Consider the following 17,033-nt stretch of genomic DNA (forward strand, 5'->3'; position numbering starts at 1 on the left):
CCATGCACACTCAGCATCGTATTTGATATCTAAGAACTTTACACAAAAATACTATAATAAAAGTGATGACAGCTAAAGAGGATGAAGAACTTCCCAGAATACTTACACCACCATCAGCATAATCTCTTTTGATAACATTGTGTTCTTGGAAATGGTTCTGAAGGATTTCTGCTGAATTAAATGTTTTCATACACTGAGGACAAATGAAACCCTGAAAAAATACATCATAAACATAAAAATAAAAAACAAACTTTTAATGAGCTCAATTATCATCATTGACTTAACACTCATCTGTGTCCCAGATGACTGGAAATAATGTTGATGAAGAAGAGATTTCATTATGTTCTAGCTACTTATCTGGCTCCAGTTACAATAGCTGCAAGAGGATTACATAACCTGAGTCATTTCTATTATTATAACAAATAGTTACCACATTTGATAAAAACATTTTTTTTCTATTGAACAATCTATATTATATTTTCATTCAAACCTATATCATATGTTTACCCTTTAGTATTCATATTACTCTGTCAAATATAATGTTTGATTATATAAATTGTTTTGAATTTATCAAGCACTATCTTGTAGTTTAGAGACATTGTGATTGTTTAATTTTAGAATGACATTGCAGGGTTGAGGTGAAAAGCCAGATCTGACCACTTTCAACATAAAACAGGTTAAATATTTTGGCCAGAGATGGTCAGTTTGAATGCTAAAGGGTTAATCATGCATTATCTTGTAGCTTTGAGATTCCAACAAAGTGATTGTTTATTTGTAGAATGATATTATAGGGAAGGTATGAGACTGAATCAAGTTGATTTCAACATAACAGAGGTAGAATACTTGGGCCGGATATGGCCAGTTTAAATGCTATTTCCATTTACTGTTGCAGAAGAAGAGATAAGAATTTGGTCTGACAGTGTTGCTGCTATTTAGCCCCAAGCCAACCCTGGTGCTAAACAAGCAAATCCATAGGCTAGAGCATTTTCTTAAATTGCTGCATTGTAAAAAATGAGTATAAAACTGCTTCTGTATTCTAGCATCCTCCAAGATTCTTTGCAACTCTTTCTAGAAATTTTCTCAGTAATGGGTACCAGCTTATCCAAAAACGTTACTTGTGGGAAAATTACCAGACTATCTGGTGTAATGTTAAATGCAATACCAAGTAGTTAGTAAGTTGAATGTTCACACACGTAAGGTTCTTGCAACATTATTATCCTCTTTTGCTTGTTAATTTTAGAAATTTCACTTAATGTATACATACATCTCAATATAGATAAAGATTACATCAACCCCATTACTTGACTGGTATTTTATTTATCAACCCCAAAAGGATGAAAGGCAAAATTAACCTCAGCAGAATTTGAACTCAGAAGATAAAGAGCAAAAACTAATGATGCAAAGTATTTTTTTCTGATGTGCGAGGAATTCTGCCTGCTGGTCTGATTTTTCTATATTGGTTTATATTTATGGGTTTACATCTCAGCTGTGTATCATCTCATTTAAGGTTCAATATTCTGATCTAACTACTTTTTCCATAATCTTTCTAGGTTTACCTCTACTGCAGATATTCTCTAACATCAACACAACACTTTTTCACCCAGAATGTTAACATTTGTAAACATGGGAATCCTTAAAATAATATTTTGTGAAAATATTCCTTCTATTTTTTAATATGCATCATAAATAGAAGTGTGAGACACAAGGACTGTAAGGACCTAAAGGGCAAAAGTTCAACTGCCACCACAATGTCAATGCAAAAAGCTATAGGAATCTGTAAAACAGTGTTCAAATGATTCACAGAATCAGCTAACCCAACCTAATGTGAACAAATGGTGCTTTTTACTTACGTGACACCATCACCAATACTTTTACCATTAGCACATTTGTTTCACTAATGATGGGGTCTTTCAATTTACCACATTCCTGCTCATAAATCTCTTAATTCTTCACTAGGCCTTATAATGTGAGAACATTTTTTTTATTTACCATATTTCTGTTGAAATACAGTTTTACTTTGAAATAATCTCCCCAAAATGAAGAATGTAATAAAATAAATCAGCCTTGTCATTATTTACGTGATGTTTGAAACAAATTAACATGAAAGTTTAATGAGAAATTTTAACTTCAATCACTTTAAAACAGGAAGTTTGTACCATAGAACCAGGAGCAGTCTTGGACAAGTTAGTATCAAAAGGGTTAATATGACAGGTATAGAAAAGACTGTGAGCTGGCGGAATCATTAGCATTCTGGGTAAAATGCTTAGCAGCATTTTGTCTGTCTTTACATTCTGAGTTCAAATTCCACTGAGGTTGACTTTGCTTTTCATCCTTTCAGGGTTTGATAAAATAAGTACTAGTTGAGCACTGGGGTCGATGTAAGCAACTTGCCCCCTCCCACCGGACTTGCTGGCTTTGTGCCAAAATCTTAAACTAGTACTGTAAGTGTAGCAGATATTCAGCAGCTAAGGATAATGCAATTTGTATAGACCATGAAGATCTGAATTAAGATGCTTCATGAAAACTAGTTTGGTACCTTATGTTTCTGAATTTGAATCAAGTTAGGGACAGAAGAAGGGACAGCGGTTGGATGAAATTAAGGAAGAGACTACTGGAAACAGCTGTAAGTCTAATTTACTACAATGAAGAAACAAGTAATGACCGTTATTTTTACCTTGTCTTATATATATATATATATATATATATATATATTATCCGAAAAGCATAGTATTAAATATCCATCACAGCTGATCTTACCGATCAGTTTCACGTAGAGAATACAATGTAGTGTTAGGTAACAATCTGATTATATAACTTTATGCTCATCAGAGTTAGCCGATATGGAAGGGAATATGGCGACTGCTCTCTATTGTCGGAGGTTGATTAGCACAACTGATCAGTAGCTGCTGTGAAAGAAGGTGGTGAAAAAAAAAAGGCACCAGGGGATTAAGTTAGGAGTTATGTCCCTTGGTTGGGTAAGAGTTATCTTGAAGTGGGGAAGATGTGTATTATTTATGTGGTGCTTCTGTGGGGATGGTGTGTGTGATACGTGTAGTGGTGTCATATGCATAATTTATCTGGGGGTGTAAGTGTATATAGCTGTATTTGTTGGTCTGTTTTCTTTCTGTAGAGGATAAAATAGTGGGGTTTATTTTGTTAGTGTGTGGTGTGTAATGTGTGTGTTACGTGTAATGTGTGTGTGTGGGGGGGGGGGTCTGTACATGTGTAGAGGTATAATTTGTGTGCAGGGATATGTTGGGGTGGTGAGAGACAGTTATATTGTGGCATGTCTGCCTTATGAGGGGGGATGTACATGGGTGCATTGGTGTGTACTTTGGTTAAACTCCTTTTGCCAGGCTCAAAGGCATTGGTGGAAAGTTGTTGGCAGAGGACCTGTGATTGCAGTCATGGTGGGGCATGCAGATACAATAGGATGTACTTCTTTTCATGCAGGCAAGGATTAAATACCTCACTCCTGCTGTTCAGGTAGACATCCGGGCGTTGGGTACCTTTTAAGATTGCTCTCTTATCAGCCAGGCATAATCTGCACTTCCTGCTGCTATTGAAGTACGGTTTGCATTTTTCTAGGGTCTTCCACTTTATGCTGTACTCTGTGGTGCTTTCTTTCAAAGCCCAGATGTGCTTGGCTAGGGTTGTGGTGTTATGTCTCTATGGGATGTTGAAGGAGGACTTGTGGTTATTAAAGTGGGTTCTGAAGGGACCTTCTGTTACCCCCACATATTTTCTCTCACTCGCTTGTCCATTGGGTCCTGTTGCTGTTACTTCTGCCTTGTAAACAACTGTCTCTGTATTGCAGTGGCTGTTCAGTGGACAAGTTGTGTTACCCCTGCATGAGCATCCTGCCTCTGCATCAGGTGTAGGCCTACCTACAAAAATCTTTTTTACACTAGGTGCACAGCTAAAGGATAATCTCAGGGTGTGTCTATTAAATATTTCACTGAATCTATTGATACAGGTGAAGTGTCTATCAACTAAACTAAGGAAGATCTTACCTACTCTGATCTTAATGTTTAAAGAGAATGATGGCGTGAACCACAGTACTTTCTAGTAGCACTTTCTCTTGGTAGGGCTAGGATTCTGGTTGTAGTACGAAGCAGCAGCATCAAAGATCTCTTTGCTTGAAGACAGGCTGGAGATTCTCCTGCTGACACCCTTAACTAGGTTCCTGAACACTATGGCTGGATGGCAGGAACCTGTATAAGACAACTTTTCATTTGGTTGCCTAAAGGGCCTATAGGTACCAGATTCTAGGTCCAGGTCAAGGAAATCTACAGTTTTCAGGTTGGTCTCTATAGTGACCTTCAGTCTGAGGGAGTTCATGGTGCTTGTGAGGTCCTTTCTGAGCCTATCTAGTGTGTGGCTGTTGGTGCCTCTTGATATTGCCAGTGTGTCATCCCTGTAGAGGACAAAGCTAGTTGAAGGGAATTTCTTTTTTAGTATATCTAGGATGAAATACAGACTAGGTCACATACGCCTGCACTGTCAAAAGTACCCATAGCCAGCTCAAAGAAGCTCTCTAAATCAGTGTGTTTGGCCTAGGCAGACCTCTTACTGGGTTCTTCTGGCATGCATGATGTGTATCACACACATACATATATGCATCATCTTTGCTATATTTCACAAGTTTCAGTTAGCTGATCATATTGGAATTATTTCCCTTGCCTGTTTCTTTTTCAGATATTAAATACACCTAAGAGGAGTTTTGCTGACTAATTGCATGGATAAACTCAGATGAATACTTTCTTTAACTCACTCTGTTACATGTGAGATGTATATTTTGTTGCAGAAAGGTTAGTCTCATAGTCACAATGTTTCAAACAAATAAAAATGTTTTTAGATAAAAAAAAAAAAGAAGTACTAAGTTCTAACAAGAACCAACAGTGAACTCTCAGTTAAAAATATGTATTGATCTTTTTAAACAATCCTGAATGATTCTGGCATTTACATGACATTTTCCCATGCTGCCGAAAAGCTGATACATGGGAAATTTTATAAATTAGAAACTTTATTTCATTTAAGCACTTTTCTATTCAAATAGAATCATTCAAATATCCTGCATCAATATTGAAAAAAAAAAAAAAGTTAAGAAGTAACAAGTAAGTAGAGACTTCTAATAACAAGAGCAGTTATTTCTTTATGAAGTAGGATACATTTACATATATGAAAAGTGAAATAAAAATAAGCACAAAATGCAAAGCATTATGCAGTTCAAAAATTCAATCAACGAAAATTGTTGTTGTTTAGCTGCAAGTCAATCATAGACGATCAATGGCAATCTACTCATGATCATTCCATCATCTTGTTTCACACAATATATTTAAGATAGAATTGTTATTTCCACTAAGTAAAAGAGAGAAGAGCAGTATCCATCACTATTTTATTTCAGGGACTCTGAAACTGGTAGGAGAGAAGGAGGTTGTCTTTAAACTAGAGACAGTGTTTTAGGAGATTACATTATATGAAATAATGTATTAAGACAACACAGAATACTGTATTAGGACAACATGATGTGTGGAATATCGCATTAAAGACATCACAGCAATAGGAGCTGGAGCTTACAGTTTGTAGATTACCATGTTAGTGAGAGTTACAGTGCATGAAATACTACATGATATCATATTGTGTGGAATATGGTGAGTGGTATGACAGAGTGTGGAATACTCAGAGAGTGACATCACAGTGAGTGGAATATTGTGTGATATAGAGTATGAAACATCATATTAAGAGAAAGGAATACTTGCAAATTTCTATAATATAAAAGTTGTAGTAAGAGTAAGGGTGTGGAAAATTATTGAGGAAATTTTACAGTTTGATATCATAATGGCAAATCTATTATAATACATTTTGCATCTAGGATGTATTACAGGGATATAAACTGACATCATTACTTGAGTGGTATTTTATTTTAAGGACTTTGGTTAGGAAAGTTCACTTTGAAGGGACTTGAATTCAGACAGTAAAAGGGCTGCAACTAAATGTTACTTGATAAGTCTTCTGACGCTGAAATGATGCTGCTTCTTTGTCATAATTTGATTTAAAAAGTACAGAAAAAATACCACCCTGTCACAAAAAAAGCAAACAGGTGTGGCTGTGTGGTAAGAAGCTTGCTTCCCAACCACATGGTTCTGGGCTCAATACCAATGCATGGAACCTTGGGCAAGTGTCTTCTACCAAAGCCTTGTGAGTGGATTTGGTAGATGGAAACTGAAAGAAGCCTATTGTATGTATGTGTGTATGTGTGTGTGTGTGTGTATATATATATATATATATATATATATATATATATATATATATATGATGCATATATCTATGTGTGTGTGTGTCTTTGTACCTGTGTTTGTCCCCTCACCACCACTCGACAATTGTGTGGTGTGTTTACATCCCTGTAACTTAGCAGTCAGGCAAAAGAGACCAATAGAATAAGTCCAGGGGTCGATTTGTTTGACTAATAAAAAAAAAAACCCCTTCAAGTGATGCCCCAGCATGGCCACAGTCAAATGACTGAAACAAGTAAAAGATAACCGATATTTTCATTCTTAAAGACAAAATAGATGCACATAAAAATTTCCACAGAATGCACATCAATAACATGCTGAAAGGATAAGCAAATAAACATGAAAGTAGCCAAGTCATTAGAAAGCATAGGGAAAACATAAAAACCACAGACAATATCAATGTTAAGAGTAGCTATAGTTAAGAAGATTTAGTGATTAATAATAGCTGGCACTAAAAGAGACAGGTTAATAATGCTGTAAAGAGAATGTAACAAAATATCTTGCCATCATATTCTGACATAATTGGCATTAACTTGCAACCACAAAGCTGGCTATTTTGGCTCTTAAGGTAACTTTGAACATTTATCAATGAGCATCAGTTTTTGTCTGATGACTTATTTTTGACTTATTCAATTTTTTAGATAATAGGGAATATTAAGAGGTCTGAATATATATATATACATAAATATATATATATATGGTTGTGGATGTTTTCTTGCATGTGTTGATATGTATAATAGAAAATGTATGTAACACAGGTTGTAGATTTTCATTAATTTATTTAAAATAGAGGCTTTACTCTGTTGCTACTCCAAGTTTCTCAGTTACTTTCACTTCGTAACACACGAGAAGTGCAAAAACTTAGAATTACAACGTGAAATCTCAACTTTGGTATCAACTCTGCATTAGATGTTGAGTACTTTTGGAGGCCCAATCTTCCAAATTCTTTTGCAGGGCTTAGAAAAACCAAAGGACCACTGCAATAAGTGTGTGAACCTGAGAAGGGAATATGTTGAATAAAACCATAATCAACTGATCCACCTCTATTTTCTTTTATCCAAAGCCAGGAACTTTTCAACACCCTCTCGTGTGTATGTATATATATATATATATATATATATATATATATATATAAACATACACAAATATATATTCCTTTATTCTTTTAATGTAGCCATGCTACCAGTGTATACGTTAGTATGTGTGTTGAAACCTGCAAAAAATTTGAAGAGTTTAAATAAAACTAAGTTAAGAAGTTTGTTCAGTGAGAACAAAACAAGAACTGAACGTTACATTAACAGTGCAATCAATAGATTAATTAATAGTTAATTGGTAGATATTTAACCAACATACAAATTTTAATCACATATAGTAGATGTTTGGGATATAGTTTTTATATAAACCAGTTTCCACTTGTGGAGTATAATCATGTAGTTTAAATCCTCTGTAGTTTGAATGGCGGTATTCAATAATTTTAGCTTTACACACACACACATCCATTACAGCAAATCTTACCAATTGGTTTCACACTGGTTATTAAAACTGGATGTTAGATAACAGCACAGTTACATAATACCATGTGTTCATCAGAGCTGTATGGAAAAAAAAAAGACACCATATATTTTTTTCATAGCTGCTAGCTCTGATGAGCATGCAGTATTAATTGTGCTGTTATTTAACATCTAGTTTTAATATCTGGTGTGAAACCAATTAATATGATCAGCGGTAATATATGATACTGTAGACTTTGATTAATATATCGTCCAACCCATGCTAGCATGGAAAGCGGACGTTAAACGATGATATATATATATATATATATATACGAGAAGAAAATGGATGTAAATAACAAGGAGAAATTCGTCGTTTTCGCTGGTATGTCTTTAATTTAATTAACAAAGAAGAAGGTAGCATTTATGATCATTTCAATTTACTAGTTTTAGTAAATATCTTCAGAATGCGAAAAATAAATTGATACATCGGTAATGGTAATAAAGTCAAAATTTGTTAGTCTTACATTATATTATGATCTTAAGTTGATTATTCAACTGGGGAGTGGATTTCATTGTAGTAGATTGCTTAGTTTATGGTTCCGCTGGGTAATTAAAGTGGGGTGTATATTATTTTGGCGTGGAATCCAGAGTTTGACTAAGCACATTTTTTGTGCACGTGTGTATTAAATTTGTTTTAATCAGCAGTGAGTTTTAGTCACTGGCGGTGTAAGTGAAGGGGGATAACTTAAGGTGAAAAGGGAGCTAACTCAAACTGGATTATTTACACTAGGGAGGGTGGTTTAAAATTATATTATGGCTAAAGTTTAGGAAGTTCATAGTAATAAAAAGGGCCCTATGTAGGTGTAAAGTAAATTATTATGGAATGTGGAGGGTGAGTAGGGTTGGGGTTGACTGTTTATGTGTAAGTGTATAAGATAGTTCCCAGCTAATTAGACTTAAATAGATGAATATGATAGTGTGGGATTTGTAGAGGGTCCTACTATTTTACCTATACTTTGAAAAGACAAAGTGGCCTATATGAAGACGAAAATTGTTGTTCTCAAATTTCCTATTGAGGGAGTTGTTTAGCCGTTAGGATAGCTAGGCATTCTGATAAACAGAGATCACAGTGTCTATTGGTGGTGTTGTACGAGGTTGTTTTTGCAAGTATATGCCAGTTTAATCTATAATCTATTTTTTTATCTTTAAGTTCCCAAATATATCTACTAAGCCCTGTTGAATTTGCCTTACTCCTATTTATGAAGCTAGATTGGTGTGCGTTATATCTAAGTATCATTTGGTTTTTAGTGGTGCCTATATATGATTTTATCTGGCTATTTGTGTGCACATCACATTGTTAAACTATGTTGACTTATATCTATTTGAGAAATGGCACTTTGTTCTATCCCTGCAGCCACATAAATTATTAGGTATATCTGTGTCCGTGTTATGTTGTGGGGGGTCTATTACTGTTCAGGTCTATATCTAAGTTAATAGGAGGCGCTATGTGGGCTTAATTCTATTAGTTGGTTGGTTATTATTTTTATTGTTCACAATTTTTCTAGTTTTATAGAATTTGTCTAGTTTTTTTATTATTTATTGAGGCTATGATTGTAGCTAAGTTATTGGTCAGGTTGTGGCCTACTCTAATTTTATTCCTAACTAATTCTGCATATTTATTATTAACGTTTAGGTATTTACCTATGGTTTTCATTAATGAGCGAACTATGTTTGATTTGAAGTGCATGGTGAAGGGGACTACGAGCCAGATTATATCACTATTTTGTTTATTTTTTGTATTGTTCTTTCTAGTATAGAGGCTACCCTCCTTGTTTGTGAGTTGTGTGAAGTTATGGTTATGGCTATCTAGCTCATTTCCATAGTTGAGTTTCATTTTCCTGTTACTTTTATCTGTTTTATTGGTGTTGCTTGCATAGAGTTTATGTGAACTAGAAGGCATGGTTTTCTTATTATTAACAGGGTTGAACTGTGTAAAATGTTAGAGACAGAAACCTAGCTGTTTCTTGCAATAAAAGCATCCAAAATAACACTTTTTCATGGACCCTTAAAATACTATTGTGGATCTCCAGTTTAATATTTTGCTTGTGTGGATCCCAGTTGAAAACCACTGATATAACTGATGTTATTAATGGGAACTGAAACAAACTCCATTTACAAATCTAGTTCACAATACTTCTCAGTTAAATTTAGATCATTTCCTATTGTAATTTAAAAGTCTCATGAACTAATGGTGGGAAGGGTGTCACTAAAACTGATGTTAGTGTAAACTGACCAGTATGACATACTATGTCAAAATAATGTTTAACCTCATATAACAGTTAGTGATAATATTACTCTAATATTTTCGAATTGCTGTCAAAAGTTTTTCATCTACCATAACATTATAAAACAAGTTATTCATTTTTAATCATCAGCAGAATAATGTGAGTGAGCTTCATTAACTGATACAATTCAGTGGAATTCTGCTTTAAGCATGCCATATAACTCTACATAAAATTTTTTTTTTTTTTCTTTTGAAAATGTTTGCAAATTTGTTTTCTACAGATGAGATTTCACCCAATTACCAAAGAAAAAAAAAACTTTAAAAATTTTTTCAAAATTAAAAAAAAATTACATTATTTACATTTGACGGATATTTGTCCTCATCTTGTTTGTTGTTAACACAATGTTTCAGCTGATATACCCTCCAGCCTTCATCAGGTGTCTTGGGGAAATTTCGATCCTGGGTTCTCATTCCAAGGTATTTTTCGATGTTATTATTATTATTATTATTATTATTATTATGCCCCCGGGCATATGGCGTAGTGGTTAAGAGCGCAAGCTACTAACCCCAAGATTCCAAGTTTGATTCCAGGCAGTGACCTGAATAATAATAATAATGATATCAAAAAATACCTTAAAATGAGAACCCAGGTTCGAAATTTCCCCAAGACATCTGATGAAGGCTTGAGGGTATATCAGCTGAAACATTGTGTTAACAACAAACAAAATGAGGACAAATATCCATCAAATGTTAAAGGAAAAATTTTTTAGAATTTTCTTTTTTAAATCAGTTTAAAATATGGACAGTCCAAATTTTAGGCTTTAATCCCAGCAATAGACCATTAAATGTGTTTATGGGGAGAAAGATATTGAAAAACATAAATACATCACACTGGCAAATAAACAAGGAGGGTATGAAGTGGTCATGAGATGTGCTAAAAATACCAGCTAAATAGCCCTTAAATCATGCACCAAAAAAATTTTTTTTTGGTTATGCATAGTGATATAAATTTCTATGTGTACAACACAAATTGCAAAACTTTTATGAAGATTCCAAAAAATTAAAAAGTTAAGTGGGGTTATATGGTATGCTTAGAGCAAAATCTGCCTTCAATTCAATGTTAATAGCAATAGTACAGATAGAAGAAACAGTGAATTTAAAGTTTAGGCTTTGAACATTGGTTTAGTTGATGTAACAAATTCTAGATTTTCTAAATTCCAAAACAACACTGTCTAATGCTTTGATTAAATATCAGTATTAGAAAAAGCTAACATCCAATCGAACAATGATATGTTAACACACTTGCACAGTTTCAGTCACCAGGTAGAGGCATAGAGAGTTGAGATTGAGAATTGTGCAAGAGAGTGACACATGCGAAGAAAGCAATATCAAACACCAAAAGCTTATAAAACAATTACAACAACCACAAGCAAAACAACACCAGCTAAAAGATGTATGTCAAGACAAGATTCCTGAGTGATACCTCAGTTTCACTGCTAACGTCTGAAATTGCTTCAAGAGCTTCATGTTCAGGTGAAGAGACTGGGCTTAAACTCTGGAAAAAAAGCAAAAAAAGTTGTGTTTATTTTTATCATATTACTCATACAGAGGTCTGTGACATGGTTTGTAGCTAGCATCCCCCCTGAGATACAAGACCTCCAAAGAGTCAACATTATAGATATTGACCAACTTAAAAATTTAGAATAAAATCACCTGAAACAACTGTAAAGATAACAAATTCAAAATTATATCTAAATTCATTTTGGAGTAAAAAAAAAAAAAATGCAGGACAATAAATAGCAACATCATTTAGTGATCAGAATGAGACACCAAATCTAACAAACTATTTAAAGATAAAAAGAAAGAAAGAAGTAAAAGAAAGTAGTGGCAGAGAAAAGAAGGAAAAGAAATAGAAGCAAGAAATAAGAAAAGACTAGAGAGAAGGAGAACAATTGTCATTGTCATGTAGATAAATGTGGATACTGTAATGCAGCTGCTCTAAAGCAACATTTCTCAAGCCTTTTGCTCTTGCAAAACTCTTGAAATACATTCCCATCCCAGAGAAATCCCTATATGAAAATTATATATCTTCATTTTCCTTCTTTCTTTTATGAAGTTAAATTTTGTAAGAGAGTAAACAAATCATAAAACTATCTCCGAAAGGTTTGGCAATCCTAAATTCAACAGATGGCATGACTGTGACTGTGACTGAAGTTTGCTTCCCAACCACATGGTTCCGGGTTCAGTCCCACAGTGTGGCACCTTGGGCAAGTGTTTTCTACTATAGCTTCGAGCCAACCAAAGCCTCATGAGTGGATTTGGTAGATGGAAACTGAATGAGGCCCATTGTATCTATGTGTGTGTGTGTGTGTGTGTGTGTGTGTGTGTGTGTGTGTGTGTGTGTATATATATATATTTATATTCTTTAAGTTTGTTTATGGGAAACACTTCTAAGTACGTACATAAAAGCTCCTATGTTATTATGTTGGTTACAGCCTAGTGATTCCAACTTGCAACAACAGTTTTATGGGATCATACTGAACTGTGCTGATATAACACAGGATAAATATACTATTACTACTACTACTACTACTACTACTAATAATAATAATAATAATCCATGGATGGAATTTACAAATATTTTAAAGCATTGCTGTACGTTTTCACAAATCACATGCTTTTTGTGACCACAGTCTGCATTCCTGGGATGAAAACAATACAATTTGTATCACCCATGGACATCAGGTGGGTCTCTGTTCATGTGTTCATTTCTTCAGGTGATCTAGCATTAAAGTTGGAAGTAACAAATGTTCAACTGAACAATTTTTATAAATATTCACCACCCAAAAGGCTCATTGGGGTATGTGGGCAGTCCTGGTGTATTTGGATTAATTGCGAACAAAGATCCACCTGATGTCATGGACATTATAAATTGTATTGTAATCATCCCAGGAATGTGGACTATTGTCACAAAAACGTGTGATTTGTAGAAACGTTCGTAGTGATACATTAAAATATTTATAAATTCTATCCATGGATTATTATTATTATTGCTATATATATATGTGTATGTGTCTCCCCTCCTGACAACTGATGTTGGTGCGTTTACATCCCTGTAATTTAGCGGTTCAGCAAGAAGATTGATAGAATAAGTATCAGGCTTAAAAAAAAAAAGGTATTGGGATTGATGCTTTTGATAAAAAAAAATTATTCAAGGTGGTGCCTAAGCATAGCCATAGTCTAATGGCTGAAACATGTAAAAGAATAAAAAAAAGTATAAGAAAAAGATGTCACAAAGAAGCTTAAGAAATTTTATCTTAACCAAAACCTTGTTTCAATCAGTTTTCTCTACAACTTCCTATTAAGAAGTTATTTTTGCTGTAGGTTTGCCTTACTTATCTACAGATGCCAGGATTTCCCTACTTTAGGAAAGATACCATGTGTGCATATATAATGGTTTTGAATTTTAGCACAAGACGAGCAATTTTAGAGTAGGGGGTAAATCAGTTACATCGACCCTAATGATCAAATGGTACTTTATTTTATTGGCCCCTAAAAATGAAAGGCAAACTTGACCTCAGCGGCATTTGATCTCAAAACGTAAAGAGTCAGAAGAAATGCCGCTAATCATTTTGTCTGGCATGGTAATGATTCTGTCAGTTTGCCACCTTATGTGTATATATAACCCTTTCTACTAAAGGCACAAGGCCTGAAATTCAGGGAAAGGGGACTAGTTGATTACATTGACCCCAAAAAGATGAAAGGCAAAGTCAATCTCAGCGGAATTGTGTATATAATAAAATTGAGAATATAGAATTGAACATATATGCATATAATTAGCCTATATATCACTATTTCTTGCAAAACTCCAAGCTACTTCTCACAGAACCCTAGAGTCCAAGGGGAATTTCAGTTAGGAAACACTGGTTGAAATATATACTGGAATATATGTAATATATGTAATATATACTGGAATAGAGGTCATAATGCAGGCTTATGTAGACATTGTGATGTAGAGAGATGTCATATTGTAAGGTAGAGAGATGCTTGTATTTTAAAATGGAGAGACATATGTATAACTAGACTACCTGTGACCCATTAGGTCACTGATAGTTCAGGTTATAAAACATTTAAGCTGATTTCAACATTGCATTGAAATGAAAGTTAATTTTATGATGATTCAGTTAAATATTTCAATTGGATCAGGCAGTTGTATTGTCTGAGGTTCTTCCTGAACTTGTTTGTCCTAGGTTGATCAGTACTAAATAAGTTGTTAAGTTCCTGGGGTAAAGGCTGCAGATTCCCCAGCCTGACTTTTCCATTCATACAACAAAAGTTAGCAGTTTAACCATGAAAATGCATTACATGACAACAAACACAGATCTTACTCATCTGTCCAATATCAGCAGAGAGGTCACATCATTGAATGGTCCTTGCTCTATTGCTTTGTTGGCAAAGACATTCAACTCCTCTGAGCGTTCAATTCATGATCTCTCCTGCTTTTGTCTCTTTCCCTCCATTTCACCAGATGCTCAGCTCTCCAAACGTCTGATTCATGATCTCTCTTGCTTCTGTCTTTTTCCCTCTGTTCCGCCAGACACTTCCTTTCCTTTATCAGTCTCATTGATCCCTCTATTTGCATGCCTGTCCCGATCTTGTTGTTGGCATTCATCACTATCTTGATCACCTTCTTTGGATCTCCTTAGCCACACTCTCTTTCCACTATCTTTCTTCCTCGTCGAGGAATAATGTAAGAATAGAAAATCGTATTCACCTTAGAAAAAATCCCTATTACCTCAAAAAATATTTTTCTAAAAAATTATCACTTAAAAATATTTCTAAATAATTAAAATATTGTCTGTTTAAAGAAAGCTAAATATAAATATTTACTCTACAAACAATTTGTATTTTTTAAGTCATTTTCACTTTCAGGGTATTTTCCCATTACGTGCCATTTTGGTTATTTATGAAGGTACCCAAAAAAACTGCATATCTCGGGAAATCATGGTCCGATTTACATGAAACTTGTTTTAATTCCATTTGTATTCACATTTCAGGGGTGCCTTACTTTCAGAGTATTTTCCCATTATGCGCAGGTTTGACTGTATTAAATTACAGACAAGCAAGCAAGTAAGCAATCACAGTTTTAGTAGTATATATGTATAATATAATAATGTTGAGTGATGTGTGTATACATACATATATATAAATGTACATATATATATACACATAAATATTACAGATATATAAATACACATAATTATATATATATATATATATATATATATATATATATATATATATGTATGTATATATATATGTATATATATATATATATATACACACATAAATATATCTATATAATATATATATATAATCAAAATGGTTAGCTGTGACCAGTGCCCCCAGACTGGCTCCCGTGCCAGTGGCAAGTAAAAGCTCCATCCGAATTTGGTCAATGCCAGGATGGCTTGACTGGCTCCTGCGCCAGTGGTATGTAAAAAGCACCATCCAAACATAGTTGATGCCAGTACCCACTGACTGGCTCTCATGTCGGTGGCACATGAAAAGCACTATCTGAACATGGCCGATGCCAGTGGCACATAAAAACCACATTCTGAACGTGATTGATGCCAGGCCTGCCTGACTGGCTCCTATGCCGGTGGCACATAAAAAGCACCCACTACACTCTCAGAGTGGTTGGCATTAGGAAGGGCATCCAGCTGTAGAAACATTGCCAGATCAGATTGGAGCTTGGTGCAGCCACTGGCTCTCCAGATCTCAGTCAAACCGTCCAACCCATGCCAGCATGGAAAACGGACCGTTAAATGATGATGATGATGATATATATATTTATTACAAAGTAGGAATGTGTAAATTTTGTTATGTAGAGAAAAATATATATATTGTTGTGTAGAGACACATATATTATAGTGTACAGGTGTGTGTATATGTACATATATGTATATATATATATATATATATATATATATATATATATATATAAATACATGTATGTATGTACAAGTGTGTTTATGTGTGTGTTTGTTGCAGTGTAGGGAGAAGTAACAAAATATAGAGAGCTGTATATTCTGTAATGTAATGTAGAGGTGTATATATTGTAATATATAGGGATATATTCTAATGAATGGAGGTATATGTAATATCGTAATGTTATGCTTGGATATCTATAGACTTGCCACAATAAGTTTAAGACCAATGATGACAGTTCTGTTCTTTCATTAATTTATTTTTAACAAAACTATATAAAATCGTTTTACATTTTACAGTTTATGAAGAATTTTTTTCTCTTTCAAATGATATAGGCGTTATATATCAATTTGAATAATTTTAATCCGCAATTAATTCAAATGATTAAAAATTGTTGGCAAAATAAGATTAAGACCATACCAACATTATTTTGTTTAAATTAAAAATTTACAGCACGAATGATCAACGAACAAAAATTTATTATTTGAATCTAGTTTCATAGCCATTATTTTCAATTATGGCCTTACAACAGCAGGACATGGAGTTCGACAAATGAGCACAAAAATTACTTGGAATGTTCTGCCATATTTCTTCAATAAAATAATATAATTGGGACAAATTTGTTGATTTTTTAGCATGAGCTCTTTTAGAAACATAATTCCATAAATTTTCTATTGGATTCAATAACTACCATATTATTGCACTCAAAATATTGCAAAACTTCCCTAGCCTTATGAATGAGGCAATTGTCCTGCTGGAAAATAGATCCCAGTGTCATCTGATTATCTAAATATGGCAGCACATTTTCATTTACTAATTGCAGATAGCCTACATTGTTCAGTCTGCCATCAACCTTAACAATTTGACCAACACCTAAACTGCTGAACACTTTACTCCACACCATTAACCCCCCCACCCCCATCTCCTGCTTACGCTGTTTTCTTGACACACTTAGGATGGAATTCTTCA

General features: G+C 34.1%; 1 protein-coding gene across 7 annotated transcripts in view; it reads right to left on the bottom strand.

Moving 5' to 3' along the window:
- The window catches only part of LOC106877628 (uncharacterized), a 116,191-nt gene that overhangs the window by 84,967 nt on the left and 14,191 nt on the right, over positions 1-17,033 (bottom strand). For 5 of the 7 annotated variants that reach the window (XM_089358288.1, XM_014926575.3, XM_014926573.3 and 2 more), the window contains 2 exons: positions 11,557-11,628; positions 107-211 (listed from right to left, as the gene is read on the bottom strand). In XM_089358288.1, the coding sequence (XP_089214414.1) occupies positions 107-211; positions 11,557-11,628 (177 nt within the window). The remainder of the gene's footprint in view (positions 1-106; positions 212-11,556; positions 11,629-17,033) is intronic. The other 2 variants (XM_089358277.1, XM_014926574.3) reach the window with 1 other exon arrangement.

Source organism: Octopus bimaculoides, chromosome 1 (genome assembly GCF_046866305.1).
Source record: "Octopus bimaculoides isolate indiv1 chromosome 1, ASM4686630v1, whole genome shotgun sequence".
Classification (NCBI taxonomy): Eukaryota; Metazoa; Mollusca; class Cephalopoda; order Octopoda; family Octopodidae; genus Octopus; species Octopus bimaculoides.